This window comes from Calypte anna, chromosome 3, assembly GCF_003957555.1.
Source record: "Calypte anna isolate BGI_N300 chromosome 3, bCalAnn1_v1.p, whole genome shotgun sequence".
Lineage (NCBI taxonomy): Eukaryota > Metazoa > Chordata > Aves > Apodiformes > Trochilidae > Calypte > Calypte anna.
In genome coordinates, this window is record NC_044246.1 from 23892774 (window position 1) to 23909484 (window position 16711).

The 16711-nt window shown below is 36.8% G+C and overlaps 1 protein-coding gene across 1 annotated transcript in view; it reads left to right on the forward strand.

The window, feature by feature from the left end:
- Positions 1–16711, forward strand: part of KCNK2 (potassium two pore domain channel subfamily K member 2) — a 76672-nt gene that overhangs the window by 13857 nt on the left and 46104 nt on the right. The window contains exon 4 of the mRNA XM_030446877.1: positions 1178–1295. Within this exon, the coding sequence (XP_030302737.1) occupies positions 1178–1295 (118 nt within the window). The remainder of the gene's footprint in view (positions 1–1177; positions 1296–16711) is intronic.

Sequence of the window (16711 nt, forward strand, 5' to 3'; positions counted from 1 at the left end):
TTGGGAACAAAAATGTTTTCATTTGCAAATTACCAATGTGTTTTGGGTTTGAAAAAAATTATTTCTACTGCACAACGCTGTTCCCCTGCAACAGACTGCCCACATGAAAAAGCATTCTGCTCTGCCCTATTGCTGACTATCTTTATCTGCATAATCATTGTTGGACAACTTGCCAAGCAGAAATTGTCAGTTAGTTAAAATATTCATTTTAGCTTTGCAGTATTGCATCCTCTGTTGTTCTTTCGTTAAACACCAATTATTCTAAGGATCACGATTATGAAATAAGCCCTGGTTTTTTAATGATAACTTAAAATATTTATTGCAAGTTTTAAAATGCTTTTCCTTGATGTGTACTACTAAGCTCAAATACTTTATAGTTCTGCAGTGGAAATGTAACTAAGAAGGAGTACTTTTCATGGTACGTGTTTACAGTAGGTGACACTGCTGAAGTAGGAAAATGTTTCATGTTTCTTCAGGTTTATTTCTTGAGACTATAAAAATGGAAGTAGTGGCAAGTTTGTCCATTTTAGCTACTAGAACTGGATTTTCCAAGAATTGTATATATGAGCTGTGTGCTTGCATATAGATACATATTTGATATTTGACTCTGAATTTTCTATTGATATAATGAAAGTTTTAGAATCATAAGTGTACTTGTTAATCTTTAATTACTGAATTACTGAATTATCTGTTTTACAAAGGTGTTTTAAATAACTGGTGTTTATTTAATTAAAAAAAAAAGGCAATGATATTTTTTCTTTGAGTTTTTTAATTACTGTGTTTTAAAAAGTAAATTTGCTCACCTAACTCAATAGACAAATATTTTGGGAAACATTTTATCTTTATCTAATGCATATTTTTCTTCACCAAGCAGTCACAACAGTTAAAATTATTGTGTTTGTCATCCAGCTAAGGTGATGCTGTTACTGGTATTTGCATTGTTACTGGTTTGCATTCTTAATGGTCTGACTTTCACAGCTCTGTTGCATGCTGAAGGGCTTAGGGTGTCTGCTGAAGATTAAATTGTAGCCTGAATGCAAAAAAACTTGAATAGAGCAAACCTCATCCTTTATGCTTTATGGCTTGGATTAAATAAATGATTTAACCAATTTACTGTGTAATGTATATTAATATAATTGTTTCATGAATATTGACAAAAATCTTTTTAAACTTGCAGCAAGTAGTGGCAGCAATAAATGCAGGAATCATACCTTTAGGAAACACATCTACTCAGATCAGTCACTGGGACTTGGGAAGTTCCTTCTTCTTTGCTGGCACTGTTATTACCACCATAGGTAGGACACAGCTTATTATCTTTTCATAGTAAATGAGCTGAAACTCTTGATTTCCACTGTGTGTATATTTTTGTTGCTGGTAAATTTTCTATATCTTCTGGTTTAAATTGTAGAGTTGTTTTTTAGCTTCAGGGGCAGGGGTTATATCTGTCTGTAAGGATTTCTAGTTGAGTAAATGATTCTTCTGCAGAAGAAAAATGTTGCTGTATATTTTTACAAAGTGACTACAAGAGGTTGTGGAAATATTTGCTGGGGGAATTTGGTCAACTGTGTAATCACAAGTGTTAAATAGGGCATGATTTAAAGCATATGTGCATTAAACCTTGAATGAGATGTATGGAATTTCCAGCCTGTATAATCCCATTCTGTATTGTTGTTTTCTCTAAACTAAGAAAGATGAGAACATGGTAAAGCTTCAGTTCAGCTTTTTGTCATCAGTTATGAATTGTGTTGATGGGCAGATTTCCCTTCAAAGGCTTACTTTGAGGCTTCTGTTGCACTCAGAGAAATCTAAATTTGTATGATGATTTTATCTGTGCTCACAAGCCCAGAGTTTTATTGATCCTTTCTGCATTTGAGAGCCACTGTCCCTCTGAGCAGGTGTGAATTGGTGCAGCATTTGATCTTTCACTTTCTTTTTCTATGATTCAGTTCAAAGATGTAATGTAGCTCACACATCATAGAAAATTATCCACAAAGGTGGCTGGAAATTTGAAGAAGAAATCAAATGAGAAAAATTTAAGACCTACATTATGGGAGTAATGAATAAGGAATTGTAGCACTGTTCCAATAATTACCTCAACGTAAATGTTACATGCATATTGTAATAGAAGGGGATGCTCTTTACCAGTGTTGTATGTACCTTTGTTCTTTATGTAGAAGAGCATGAGTACTCTGTTTTTTGTGTGTTTGAGTACATATATACATATATATATAAATATTTTCGTGTATGTGTAATATTTTTTCACATCTAGAATAACTGAAACACAGGTTTAGTGAAAACAGAGCAAAACTTTTACCTCCCTGCAGTTAGTAGCAAACTTAATTATTATACAGTAGTAGATCCACAGGGTAATAATAATAATAATAATAAAAATAATAAAAAGTATTGAAAAATGTAATTTTAACAGATTATAACAAAAAAAAAGCAAGAACCTTTAGCGGATAGCTTTATGATCAGTCTTCTGTTATTCTCACAAAACTCAGTCGTAAGTATCCGTGGTCCTGTAGAAAGTGTTTAATGTTTGTTTCAGTTCCAAATAAGGAGAAAAGCTACCATGAAAAGCCTTCTAGGAATTAAATGATTCAGAGATTACTTAAAAGCAATGGGACATTTTGTTTCATTCTTTTGTTTCTAAATAAAACTAAGGCTTTTCTAAATAAAAATGTTTCCTGATTAATTTATTGACCTGATTCAACCAAAACATGAGTGAGTCCTGCTTACAGAGGAGAGAAGGATCTGCAAAGGCATCCCTGACACAGATCTGCTTTCCCCAAGAGGCAAGATATCCCAATAGAAAATACATTCAAAAATAATATTTCAGACCATTTGTTCAAAGCAGAGTCATCAGAATCAGGTTAGACTAGGCAAATATAACTATTTTTTTCAGGGTTTTTGATAGGACACTCAGAAAATCTAGGGGAAAAAAACCTCAAGAAGCTTCCATAATGTGTTTTGGCTTTGGGGTAACTGTGGTTTTCATCAGAAACTCTTCCTGGTGGGAAGCTCCCATACAATTGCAGTTTGGAACTTGGTTTCCCAGGACTCGAGGACAGCATCCTTAAATGAAAGCTGTAGTGTGGATGGTGGCTTCTTGCAGCTAGGAACCCTTCTTCCCGATGGTTCACAGGGCTTGCAGTGTGACAGCAGGTGGAGCTGTCCTGAAAAGCCTTTGGACTCGTGACTTTCCCAGGGAAGTGGTGACAGGTGTGAAGATCTGGTGTGCTTTCTCTTATTTTTTGTATCATGACTTGCCAGCAAGTGCTTTTGTGTTCAGAGTGGTATTGTTTCATATTTGAGTAACCTTTTGAAAATTAAGGCATTCCTTCCAATTAGGGGGCATATGGTTATCATGTAACTTGATATTTTAATTTCTCAAGAGACTAACAATGAAGTTTCTGAGTATTTCTGGAGAGCTGTGGTAGGTTTCAGGCAAACACTGCAGATATTCTCTGTGGACAAAGACAGGACTTCATAAATTTATAAAACAACTTTACAGAAATAATTTTAAGAAGTGATTTAATAAATATGAATAAAATTTATAAATGTTATGTTCTGCACACTCTATACTTTAAGAAGTATTTGAATAGAAGAAAAAAGCATTACTATAATTTAGAGAAAATTATAGCTTTCCAGTGTTGCAGCAGATTCTCTAGATTTCCAAATAACTTTTTACTATAATTTTACCTTGTTGTTTAGCCCACACTTCTCCTGGTGCTATCTCAGAATTTGAGAAACTCAAATAGAACCAACAGTTTATTTATGGATAGTGTTTCCCAAAGCTTTCTTTAATGTCAGAAGTGCTTTCATCCCACAGGTATTTTGTTCCTGGGCACAGGGGATAATAAAAAAGGCTTTAGCATTTCCCAAAGCAATAAGTTATTGTTTTACAGTTATTGTTATTACTGTATCACAGTAGTGATGAACATTTAAATGAAAAATATCTACTGTGTACTATTGGCAGCAGTCCAGAACCATCTGTAGTTTCCTATTCTTCTGGGTCTCCTATAGGCTGCTGAAAGGCTCTGTCATGGGGACATATAAATCTATTGAGCTTCAAAAGGTTAACAAAAACAGAGGTAACAGTAATTAAAGCATGGTTTAATGTTTATTTTACATTTTTAAAAATTCTCTTACAATCCTTCTTGTTATCCAATCAATATTTCCATGCATACTAACAGATTAATATATGCAGTTAATACATAATCTCTCATACTGCTATGAGATCTTTCCTAAGAAGTTGATTTAGTTGAGAGGTCAGGCTCAAACAATTTCACAAGACTTTATTTAGAAAATATCCTATGTGGCTTTATTATTTTTTTCCCCCATGTCAAAGTGGGTTGGTTTTGGCCTTGAATTTACTACTGTGCAGCAGCATAAAATCTGTTTTAGGAAGGGACCTCACTGGTTATAGGTTTGGCTTGCTTGGGTGTTGTTTGTAGGTGTTTTTCTACAACAAACACTTCTTCATCTCAGCAAAGAAATGAGAAACTACATGATTACTCTCTGTGAATGGAGCCGTTTCACACAGTCCCTAAGAGGGAAAAGGGTAGCAGGGGAAAATGGGAATGCAAAAATTTTCTATGAAAAATATTGTTGCATTGTTCCTTGGGGTACTGTGCATGCTGCAAAGCACAAAAGATACTCTGTTTTTCTACTTGAAAATGTTATTATCCAGTCAGTCCTGTTCTAAGACCACATGTCCAAAGAAGAGGAAGAAGAGAGCTGAGAAGAAAAGCAAGAAAAAAACCCTAACTCAATTATAAAGGTGGAGATAGTGTTGAGAAATAGGGGAAATAATCTTTTTGTCACTTTTTTTTTATTCTGAGAGCTCACTGTTGGTGCTTTCACATGTTTCTTTATTCTCTAGGTCATTTCCTTCAACAGGTAGCTTAACCAGAAATTAGCATACAGACACAACCTGCACAGATCCCTGGTTCCCCCCAGACTACTTATATTTTAGGACCCTAGAAATTTTTATATTGGCAGCAAGAGTAGGAAGGGAGACCTCTCTTACTGTAAGCTTGAGCTGCGTATCTGGAAAAATGACAAAAAAGTAGATGTGCCAAGGCCTTAGCTTTGCAGTTGTTTTCCCTACTGACTGCTGTTTCAGCACAAAAAAAAATAAAATAGTGTCAGCTGTAGTATCAGAAACTGTATCATGAAAGCTTCTACTAGGATCCTATGAATCTTCATCTAAAATAGCATTACTATTGATGCTTTCAAGGACTGTGAGGAGACATAAAGGGAAAGGGCACTTACTCAGACTCTGTGAAGCTGAGTATCTTGAACAGGAGTTGTGAGGGTGTTGGGAGTGCCAGCAACCTCACTGCTCACTGTGGTTTGCCAGAGCACATCCTTTCAAACAAGGTCTACACAGGGGAGAGCTCACAGAGCTTGAGGATGCTTTGCAGCCATGTTCATAGAATCATAGAATCATAGAATTGGCTGGGTTGGAAGGGACCTCAGAGATCATCGAGTCCAACCCTTGAACCACCGTTGCGGTTGCTAGACCATGGCACTGAGTGCCACATCCAGTCTCTTTTGAAATATATTCAGGGATGGAGAATCCACTACTTCCCTGGGCAGCCCATTCCAATGCCTGATCACCCTCTCCGTAAAGAAATTCTTTCTAATATCCAACCTAAACTTCCCCTGGCACAACTTAAGACCATGCCCTCTTGTCTTGCTGAGAGTTGCCTGGGAAAAGAGACCAACCCCCACCTGGCTCCAACCTCCTTTCAGGGAGTTGTAGAGAGTGATGAGGTCTCCTCTGAGCCTCCTCTTCTTTAGGCTGAACAGCCCCAGCTCTCTCAGCCTCTCCTCATAGGGTCTGTGGTTGAGTCCCTTCACCAGCCTGGTTGCCCTCCTTTGGACGTGCTCCAGAACCTCAATATCCAACACCTGCTAGTAACTGTGTCCATAAATGAAAAAAGGAAGAATTCTTTTTTTGTTGTTTTTTATTTTTTTTTTTCAACCTGACCTTTATTTTTTTAACCCAAACTCATATGTACTGGAAACTGAACCTCTTGAGAAAGCTGCTCGTGGCTGAAGTCTCTACCTTAGCTCCATGCAGTTAGCTATGGTAGTACAGTTATATTTCTTGTCCAAAAGCCTAGGAACAGTTATAAAATAGTACAAAGGGATGTGAATAGTTTTTTAAAAAATAAATTAATTGTAAATATTTATAATTTAAGGAAACAGCTGTGAGTAGCATGCAGCTAACATTCTGAAAATATATTAATAGTTTTGACTAGAAATCTCAACTGGATTTGTCAGTTTTATAGCTGCAATTAGTTATGTAGCTTCATATGTGATTTCACTGTAAGGAATACTTCTTTCTGCCATTTTCCCAGTGCCTGTACACAAGCTTTTCTCGTGCAGGCAGGGTAATCTAGAAAGTCTCATTAGATTGCTTATTGATTTGAAACAATAATAAAATCCTGCTGCTAAATCTGTTCCTTCTGGCATCATTTCACTGCATTTTTGAAATACAAAGTAACAAAATAATGCATTGATAACTAAAATATACATAATATTTTTGATGTTATAAAAAGACAAATATTGTTGGTAATAAAATGGATTACCTATTATTTCAGATAGTCATAAGGAAACAAATTTCAAATTATGATGAAAAATTTATTCCTTTAGTTCAGAAAAGAAGCATCAAAGACTTATGTTAGAATGGTTTGCTTGCTTTTTCTGTTTGTTCTTGCAACCAAAGAAGAAACAGACCTATCAAGAATGAGCATAAGAATTTCATTTGAAAAGATTACTCCAATTTGCTTATCAGAATATAAATGCTGGGATTTCTGTTTGTGTATTCGAAAGGGAATCCTACAGAATTCTTCTGTATTCTGCAGACAGAAGAAGCAATCAAAAGAAAGTGCAGGGCAAATGCTGAGATGATCGAGGTGGTGAAAAACTGCTAAAAGCAAAGAAAACATAAAATAGATTTGCATGAACAATATTCTAGTATGTAATTCTCTACATCACATCTGTCTTCAAATCTGCATTTGTCACTGTGACCTAAATGAAGTCAACTACATGGTGGATATTGGAGTATATGGCTTCTGAGGACCTGTTTCTTTCAAGGCTCCTCAACTTGAAACAATCTTTGGTTCCCTTTGCAAAGCAACAGGTAAACTTTTCTTAAGGATCTCCACTGGTATTCATGTGTCTAGATTTCTTACAGCTTCTAGCAGGCAAAGCAGAGTATAAGAAGCTGATAAGACTGGCTGCAGAGTAATGCAGAAAAAAGTGGGTTAAGATTTATGATGTGTGAAAATGACGTCGTGAGAGACAGGCTAAAGAGGTGCCTGGGGAATGAGGTGGCACTGCTCCTAGCTCTTACTCTGCAGGGGACTCCACTGAAAACTCCTGCTGTCTTATCATGATTTCTTATTGACTCTCCAAGTGTATTAAATATGTATATCTCATCTGAGAAAATGTCAACAGAAAGAACTATTTTAGTTTTAAAATATCCCCCTGAGATCTCTTCAGAATTCAGTCTTTCCTCTGGGTTACTGTAGTGCTTACCTTCCCAACCCCATGCTGCTGTTTTAAATGGAAGATATTAGAGCTAAAATAGCTTTTTAATCTCTACTTGTTCCATTCTAATTTATCTCCTCTGCTCCTTTTGTCTGAATTTGACCCAGTTATCAGCAGTTGACAAATAGTGGTTCACTCATGCTCTGGAGAGACCTGTTAGGATTTGGCAATGAAATTCTCCAAGTATTTCATCTGAACTTTCCCCCAGGACAGTAGCAGCTAAACAAGATTTCCTCTGTAATTATTTCTCCAAGGAGCAGTGAGTAGAGAGTGTATTACCACCGTGCCTTCAATTTTCCCCTTCATTTGCTCAGCAGGAAGAAAGAGGACTTATCTGACCCAAACACTGAAGAAATAATACGTGGACTGTGCAAGGTTCAGAAATAATAATTAGGATAGGACTGCCTGGGAGAAAGGGAACCTGTAACAGCGGTCGAGGAGGGACCATGGTGAAGAGCTGAAAATAAATTATATTAGATGAAGAGCTCAGTTAGAGGCATTGAGGGCTTGTATGTCAGAAAAAAAAAATAACCTGAAGGACAAGTCAGAGGAAAGAAACAGCCTGACTGACCAAAATGACTGCAACTAAGAGCAGAGGACCACTTTTTTCTTGCATGTGCCAGAATATTCAATCACATTAAGGATGACCCTAAAATTGAAATGCAAGTTTATGGGGTGGTGCACAGCTTTAATTACAGAGAAGTGCTATTTTTTTCTATCAGTTCTGTTTTGATACGCAGGTGTATGTGCGAGTATATGGAAAATCTGCAAGCATTTGCATGGTCTATGGGCCATATTTGTAATAGTAAGGAGCTGATACTTCTGGTGATATGGTGACTTCAAATTGTTAAATATATTACAGAAGCTTTGGGTGGTGTACCCTCTTAGTAGTGTGAATGTACAAGGCATTTGATGTTGACCTGGTAAATTCTGAATTCTGGACAAGAACCTTGCCAATGGATGCTGTCTCGTTAAGGAAAGTAGTGGCACCAGTGGCAATTGATACCACTTCTTATGTCTTTTTTGCACTGATTTTTTTTTTTTTACACATTTTTTTGTCTTTTACTCCTGATTCAGAGCACTGCCAACTACTTACGTTTCTTGCAACACTGAGTTTCCAACTATGTTTATGTTCTAGAATATTTTCTTCTGACCATCTGGAACATTTTTCAGTATTGATGGGATTTTATTCAATTTTTTTTTTGTAAAAAAAACCCCCCTTTCTAAACTCATTGATTTCTTCTAGGCAGCACTGATGGTTTTATATTTGCTGGGGTTTCTATTTATTGTTGGATCTTGCAAAGGAAGGAATAAGACATACCATTTTTACCATTAGATGTACTTGCACATTCTGACCTTTTAATCTTCCTCAAAACCAGCAAGAAATTGTTTAAAAACAAATTGATAGGCATGCAGCTTTTTGTTACTCTTTTTTACCTTCTTTAATTTACTGAACAACTGACTATGCTTAACACAGTTCTGCTGTGGAGTGCAAATGTCAATCTGCAAATTGTGAGACAGTCCCAAATTTACACTACAAATGAGCACTGAAATTTTCACAGCTTAGTCTTTTAATCCTGGTGTGCTAATGGAACTAGATTTTATTTTCCTTATTTCCTTTATTCCTTTATTTTCCTTATTTTCTTTATTTTCCTTAATTTTCCTTTCTCAGCTTCAGCTGCGCAGAGCAAGGTTTCCGAACCTCCCAATCAGGTCCATTTTAATTCCCAGGCTATGTAAGCTTGTTGTTATCAATAAAGGAAAGGCTACCAGGAAGTTCTGCTGAATGTGGTTACATGGTTTGCAGGATGCTAGGGTGTATAAAATGGTTTCCTGTTTCCCTTTTTGTTTATTTTCCTAATTGCATCAGGAGCGATGCAGCCAACCACAAGAACCTCAAATCCTGTAGGCAAACAGAGGCACAGGAATTTGGAAAATACTGAAAAAACCCTCAATGTTTTCTGCTTAGTTTCTAGTAAACAAGAAGTCACAAAATTAGAGTCACTGAGTGTTCAGGAGTTTGAACTAAAATAGAAGCACCTGTGTGCAGGGTGTATATCCCATCAGGATGAGCTGTTGGTAAGCTCTCCTTTGACTATTGTTAAGCTGTTGACCATTATGTGCTGCTTTATTCAACAGCTGCTTGCACTTACTGTTTGTTAGGCTGCTAAACAGGACCAGCTTTTGAAAAGGGAATGGCAGCTATAATCAATGTCAGATTTTTTATTTTTGAGACAGAATATAAGACCAGTGTGTGGGGCTGTAACCTTCTTTGAAAGGGAAGCTGACCATCTCAGCTGGAGTTCCTGTTTTCTGACCTCTTTAGGAAGGCATATATTTAGGTGCCTTTAGCACAACTTCTGGCTTCTGAAGGCTGGAGATCTCTCGAGGAGTTTTGCAGCTCTGGCCATATTGTTTTATACCAAGTGAGAACCTGTTCTGTTTGCCTATCACAGCTACCTGACTGTAAGATGAGGTAGTTTTTCTGGAAACTAGGATCTGGAAAAGATTGCTTGTGTTGTATTGAGGGATGTAAACTCTATGTCTGCTCACAAATTCCAGGAATGCCTCTTGGCACTTTGGCTCTTTTAGAGCAGGGCAAGTGCTTGTGGTTGCACGGAATATCTGGGCCTGGATATTCCAGGGATGTACCCAACTGGAGAGCCAGGATGTCTGAAGAAAAGGCTCACATGTCCAGGATGGATTCTTAGCTCCCTTTTTACTCAAATGCTTTCATGTATACAGGGCTGTATCATCCCTGACAGCTGAAATTAAAAAAATAGCATTAAAATATCACTGTGACACATGAGAATACCCATTAGCACTTTATAAAAACCTTTTTTCTTCTACATACACTGAGACATCTCTGTCTTTTATAGATAGCTTGTTATTGTCAGCATCTATGTTCCACTAAAAAAACCAAAAGGGAAGCTGGGTAGAAATACCATGCGAAGGGGAAATTAATGAAATCCATAAACTTTTTCAGTGCATCTTTTGCTATATTGAATTCTGGTGCTTTGGAAAATCTTCCCCTTTGGTGCTATCCTTTTCAGAAGAACTGCATCAAGTGGTGTAATTGCAAGTGAAATTCTAGGTCACATCTTGATGGGAATTAAAAACATTTTGCAGGAGTAGAAATTTATTTCTACAGTAATATGCATATAATCTGCATATGTGATAAAATCTGATTTGAACTGCTAATGCAAGTGTAATCGTTGAGTACAAAAGTTATATTCTGATTACTTCAGATTTTCATTTGGGAGGAACAGACACAAAAGACATCTGTTACTTGCAAGTTAATAGTAGGATACATGCTAAAAAGGACTTGTGGAATGACAGTTTTAGGTGGCAGGGCAGAAAAGTCCTATATATATGTTATCTATTCTTTCTTGGTCATTCCGGGTTTTACCAATGGATAGTTAGATGTTTTTCCAGGCATATTAAAAAGAAAAAAGCGAGGATGAAAGCTAAAGGAAGGACAATTGTCTTCTACATACTCTCTAAAAGTAATGTGTGGTAGTACAACTGTTAGCCTGTAAAACATGTTATTAGTTGCTCTCTTTCTCAAGGTGTTCTACTTATAGTTAAAATTTTAGCGTGGGCTTGTGCAGCAGGATCAGGGAGAATAATATCTTTTTCTTTCAAGTTAATTTACTTTCTTCAAGTCATCCTATTCTAGCTAACGCAGTATCAGATTGATATTTACTAAGAAAAGAGTTAGAAATACTCCTTGATTTTGGTACATTAGCATATGAATTTTTGGCTTTTTGGTCCTGCAGGGACAAATCTGCAGGTAGTTTTAGTGTTGTGGCTTCACTAGAGATGTGTTTTTCTCCCTTTTCTGTGACTGCATGGGATTCTGATGTATTTTGCTGGACCAGTAACCAGGGCATAGAGAAAGGCAAATATGAGTACATACTTGATGTGAATGCCTTTACTGTGAATGTTTCATAGCAACAAGAGCTGTTAATTCAAGCCTCATTTGGTGGGCAGCAATTTGATAGTATGAAAGTTCCCAATTATCCTCCCTGACCTGCATGGATTCCTAGTCCAAACCAGTTGTTCATCTGAAATAAATAATTCAGTATTCTCAGATACTGTGGATATTGAAGTACTAAGAGTCTATCAGGCTAAGCATAACACTATTAGAAAATGTTGGTGGTATCTACAAGAATATCATAAGGATTCTTGAAATTGTAACCAAATTGTTATTTTGAACGTAAATTCTGAATAATCACTTTCTTGTTGTCATCACCTCTTACTGTATATATTTTTCACCTTCCTTTCTTTTTCCAGGAATAGAATCTTAATTAAATACTCCTCAAAAATGGATTGATGATGCTTGCTACTTGTGAGGCTAGCAAATAAACTCTCTTCTGTCATGGGGGTTAGTTGTATAATTTATATTAGTTCACGAGTGTTTTCTAAGAGAAATACCGGAAAGATCAGATAATCTTTCTTAAATGTCAGCACTTTCTTAACCTATGAAAATTTTCACCATCTGAAGAGGCTGTATAGGAGGCAAATTCTCTCTTGCCTGAAGTTGGAGTTTCATTTTGTCTGAATTCAGGATGCTTTTCTAGTACTCTTTTACCTATCTCTATCTTCAGATTAAGGCTCTGTAGTACTTCTAATTTACACAATGTAATGTTATATGATGTTTGACTACAATAATAAAAAACAAAAAGACAAACAAAAAAACCCCCAACCTCTCAAAAATCCTAAAAAAACCCCAAAACCCCAAACCAAAATAGAGAAAAAAACCCAGCATGGCAGACGAAGAGACTGAAACATTTTCCAAAGTAGTGATGGATCTTTTAATTTTACTCTACTATCTTTTCATTAAATAAGATAAAATAATCCCAGACAATATTAGAGCCTCTGACTTTAGCTTTTAAGTAGGTAACAGTCTCTATAGGAAATAACTTCAGTAATTTTAATGGCATAAAAAGGTCTTTAATTATGTGTTATTGGCATCCACTCTAAAGTCACATTGGCAGTCTGAATATAGTTCTAGATTTGTGCATATATATGCTGAGACACATTTGATTATTACCAAATGCTTTTAGAAATCTACCAAGCATCATTCTCTTTTCTTCAACCTGACCTGAAGGTACAAATTCGTGCCTTTATTGCACCACACAGTGATAAAATTCACTCTGATCAGAAAAGTTAAAACCCAGCATTCAGACCTGATAAGTAACTGTGATTTCTGCTTGAGAGCTGGGTGCAGGACAGTACATTTCCTAGGATTTGGGAAGGGTTAAGGCATGGATAGCCATGGCAGTGTGCCCGGGAAAAGCAAAGAAACTTCTTCTCTTGGGCTTGCTCCATTCTTTTGCTGATATAAGAAAGGATGGTGTTGTAAAAGGAGATATATTAAAAGCTGTTCAACTTTCTCCATGTTTTGGACAGTGTAATTGAAAAGTGTAAGTCAACAGATTGAGAAAAGAGAACTTCTCCTACTGGATGTCTGGCTAAGAGCTGGCTAGAGAAAATGTGCTTGCCAGAACAAGAATCCATTATCTGATTCACTGCTCCATTATAGATCATCAAGACAGAGGAATTTTTAATTTTTGTGTGTCTCATTATGGGATTTACTGAGCTTCAGCTCTCCCCTGAAGAAACATTTTCTTAAGCTACATAAAAATGTAATTTATTTTTAGATTTTCCTGAAATACCTTATTTTACTGTGAGATGGTTTGTAGATTATCTGTGTGAATATGACAGTTTCTTATTAGTGTATTTTTAATCCTAGTAAATAGCTTTTAAATCTGGACTTGCAAGCATTGCATGCCTTCATCTGAATTTTTCTTTGCTAATTAGTCATTGCTGCTAAAATGTTCAGAATTTTCTGACCTACAGACAAGTATGACTTAAAGATTTGGTTGTTTAACTGAACTGATAGTTCCTTTTCTCCTCTGTAGGTCAGTGAAGACTTGGAGAAGTCATTATGCTGTGTTCTTTGCTCCATGTTTTTATCTGGCAATCTTCAAGCTATGATTTTCTTGTGATTTGGCAAAAGGATCTGTAACCACTGTGGTTCTGCAGCACTAATTAGAGAAGTGAATCTATGCCATTAGAAACTCACACATTCTAACTGAGCAATCACTACAAGTAGAACGTTAACCTCAAAATAGTGTTAGATAGGAGTGAAGGTACTGAAATGCAAAAAATTTCATTGCTAGATGTTCTGTTAAACATAGAGATTCACAGGTGCCTCTGAAGCTGTATTATTACCAACAGAGTGGTTTTGGCATAAAAAGGAAAAAAAAACCCATCTCCTTCTACTAAACCAGTTGACTTTGGGTTAGCATACAGGGTAGGATACCAACATTTCCTTCTTTCTCTTTATTTCTGTTGACTTATTTGCACAAGAGAGAATTGTTTGCATGGGGTGTTTCACTGCTGGGTTGAGAAGCCTGAATTCCATGTAGATGTTTGTTTTGGTATGTAGGAATGTGTTAGAGAGACCTAGAGTCATGCTCCATCTTAAAAGGTGGAGATGCAGGAACTCCAGGTAGCAGATACCTAATCTTGAAGCTTCATGTATTAGAGCTTCTAACAGAAGTTGTCATTTGATAGCTTCAACTCAGATTTTTTGTTTGATGATGCATAAATAAGGCAAAAATATAGTTCCTTTGAGCACAATAGGAGAGGTTTGTCTTGTTATGCTATGTTCTGCCACCTTCTGAAGTAGCCAGCTCTGGCAATTTCCTGTACACTAGAAGGATTTACAGAGTTAAAAAACACCCTTGGTGATCAATAACAAGAATGTGGAAGGAGATGTAGACAGGGAAGAAATCTGGAGTTAAAAAAAAAAACAACAAACACAAACCCAAACCTAATTTGAATCCAATTTAAAATTATCTTAAAATAATTCTCAGATGACTCTAGTGAAGGCAGTTCATAAAGCTGGGAATGGTTGTATGAAGGAGTAGACTGTAGTAGAGTATGATCATTACTTCTTGGTGATCTATTAGGATTTTGGAAGAATGTGTTTTGAAGGGATTTCTTCTTTTAGGAGCAAGTCTTTGATATTGATAAAGCCATAGCATTTTATGATGGAGTAAAAATAACTATAACATGACTAAAATTCAATAATGGGTGATTCTTCCCATGCAAGAAGAGGTAATTTGTAGGGAAAGACACTATTTTTTGCTAGAGCCACTCAAAACAGCTGGAAGAACAAATAACCTTTTGGGGCATGGCTGAGGAAGGCCTCATTTACCCAAAATGCTGTTGTGTAGAGAAACAAGATAAACCAGGTGCCTCGAGTTGCCAAAGAGTGGGTGTGAGTCCACCTGTGCCTGGTTAAGGCAGGCCCCCTATTACCAGGGGACCAATAAAGGTGGGACACACACCCACAGAGAGGAGCTCACTCTGGTGCAAGGCAATGGAGAGGCCAGCAGCTCGTTGAGCCTCAGGAGCAAGAAAGGCTCTTCCTGCTACACTGTTGTTTTTCTAATTTTGTCAGATACTCAAAAACATTTTGCTTATCATTTTATTCCACTTATGTTCTTCCTTCCTAGTTATAAAAACTGTTCTTAGTCATAACTAAGAAATGTTTGAACTGTCTTGCAGATATTGAGAGCTTTGTGTCTCCACTCATAGTAGAACACTTTAAAATGTTTCATTTAATTTTTAAGATGAGATTTCCATAGTGGTATTCTACGGCATCATCATACAAATACCAAGTACAGCAGAGACAGTGGAAATGTAAAGACCCATCTGTACTGCTCATTATTCTCTTCCTCTACCATGTTTTATGTTTGCTGGTTAGAGCACCTCAATTTGCAGTTGTTTAATATTCCTCTGCAAGTAGTTCCTTATAGGGACTAATTAAAAATAATCTTATTTCATAATATGCTGAAAATGAGAGATCAGATTTGGAATAAATTCATGTAGAGATATGATTTATAAAAGATAGTGAAGTAGTCAAAACTGTTTGTCAGTCAAGAAAGTAATTTTTCTAGTACCTTGGCTTCCCCTTTAGAGACATCTCCTCTCCAGGTTCTGACTGACTGAAGAAATCCTGGCCTGGGCTCTGCAGCCGTGATAGGAAAACAGAACTGGGCATCAAAGAAACATGAGGACTTTCCCTTAGAACTAGGAATAAAACAGAGAGTGGTGATCAGATGTGACCCATATTCAACTCTCATTAGCATCAAGAAGTTTTCTGTTTGACTTTGAGAGAAACCATCCCAGTAGTTTGAGTGGGTAGCTTTACTCTGTGGTGCTTTGTGGACCCTGGGTTTGACAGATGTGTGGATGCTGTGTGTATATATTAATTTGTAATGTTATCCATTGTGAAAGTAGCCTGCTAGTCTTGGGTGTGTGTGAGTTCCTTGCCAGCCAGGATGTGTGCAATAACAAATACTGTGCCTTGGAGGATAAATGCTGTGATGTATTTCAGAAAGGCAACAAATGTGTCATGGCAGCTTACCACTGGCTGGCCGTGCAATTCTAAGATGGTTCATGTGCTGTATGTAAATACAAAACTACTTCATTTTCATACTTAGTCAGAAAATTTGGGGTTTTTTTCAAAGAAAACAAGTATTTATCTACTTAAAGCATCTATCTCTTAATAATGGAATGGAGGGATGAAATACTGAAGTACTGTTGGGAGATGTGACAGATTACCAGATGCTCATTAGAACAGCATGTTGCTAAGCAGTCATGCAGAGTCAAGATGGAAACTTCAACTGTAGTTCTCTAAAATGCTGCCACAGAGATCTGCTTATTAGCTACAGAAAATCAGACCAAGAGGAGCTAAAAAATCAGCTGAAGTGGTGAATTGCTTTGCTGATGAGGTACCACTGTGCACAGAATAGTACAAAATACCTTCTGGCTCTGGGGGTGTAAAGCTGCTACCTGTCATATGGCCTTTGGGGAAATTGTAAAGCAGAGATAACTACTGTTAGCATTAAAGCTGGGGTGTTCCTCTGAGCTGTATGGAAGTTTAAATGGGCATTCTTCATCCTGTATTGGCTGCTTTCTTTGTCCAGCACTCTGTACAGCACTCTGTCCTTCTCTCCCATCTTTTCCTAACATCCTTTTAATCTCAGGTTCACCTACATCCATCCTTCTTGTCTCCTTTTCCATTTCTCCTCCCTCTGAACTCACCTGGAAAACTAGCCATAGA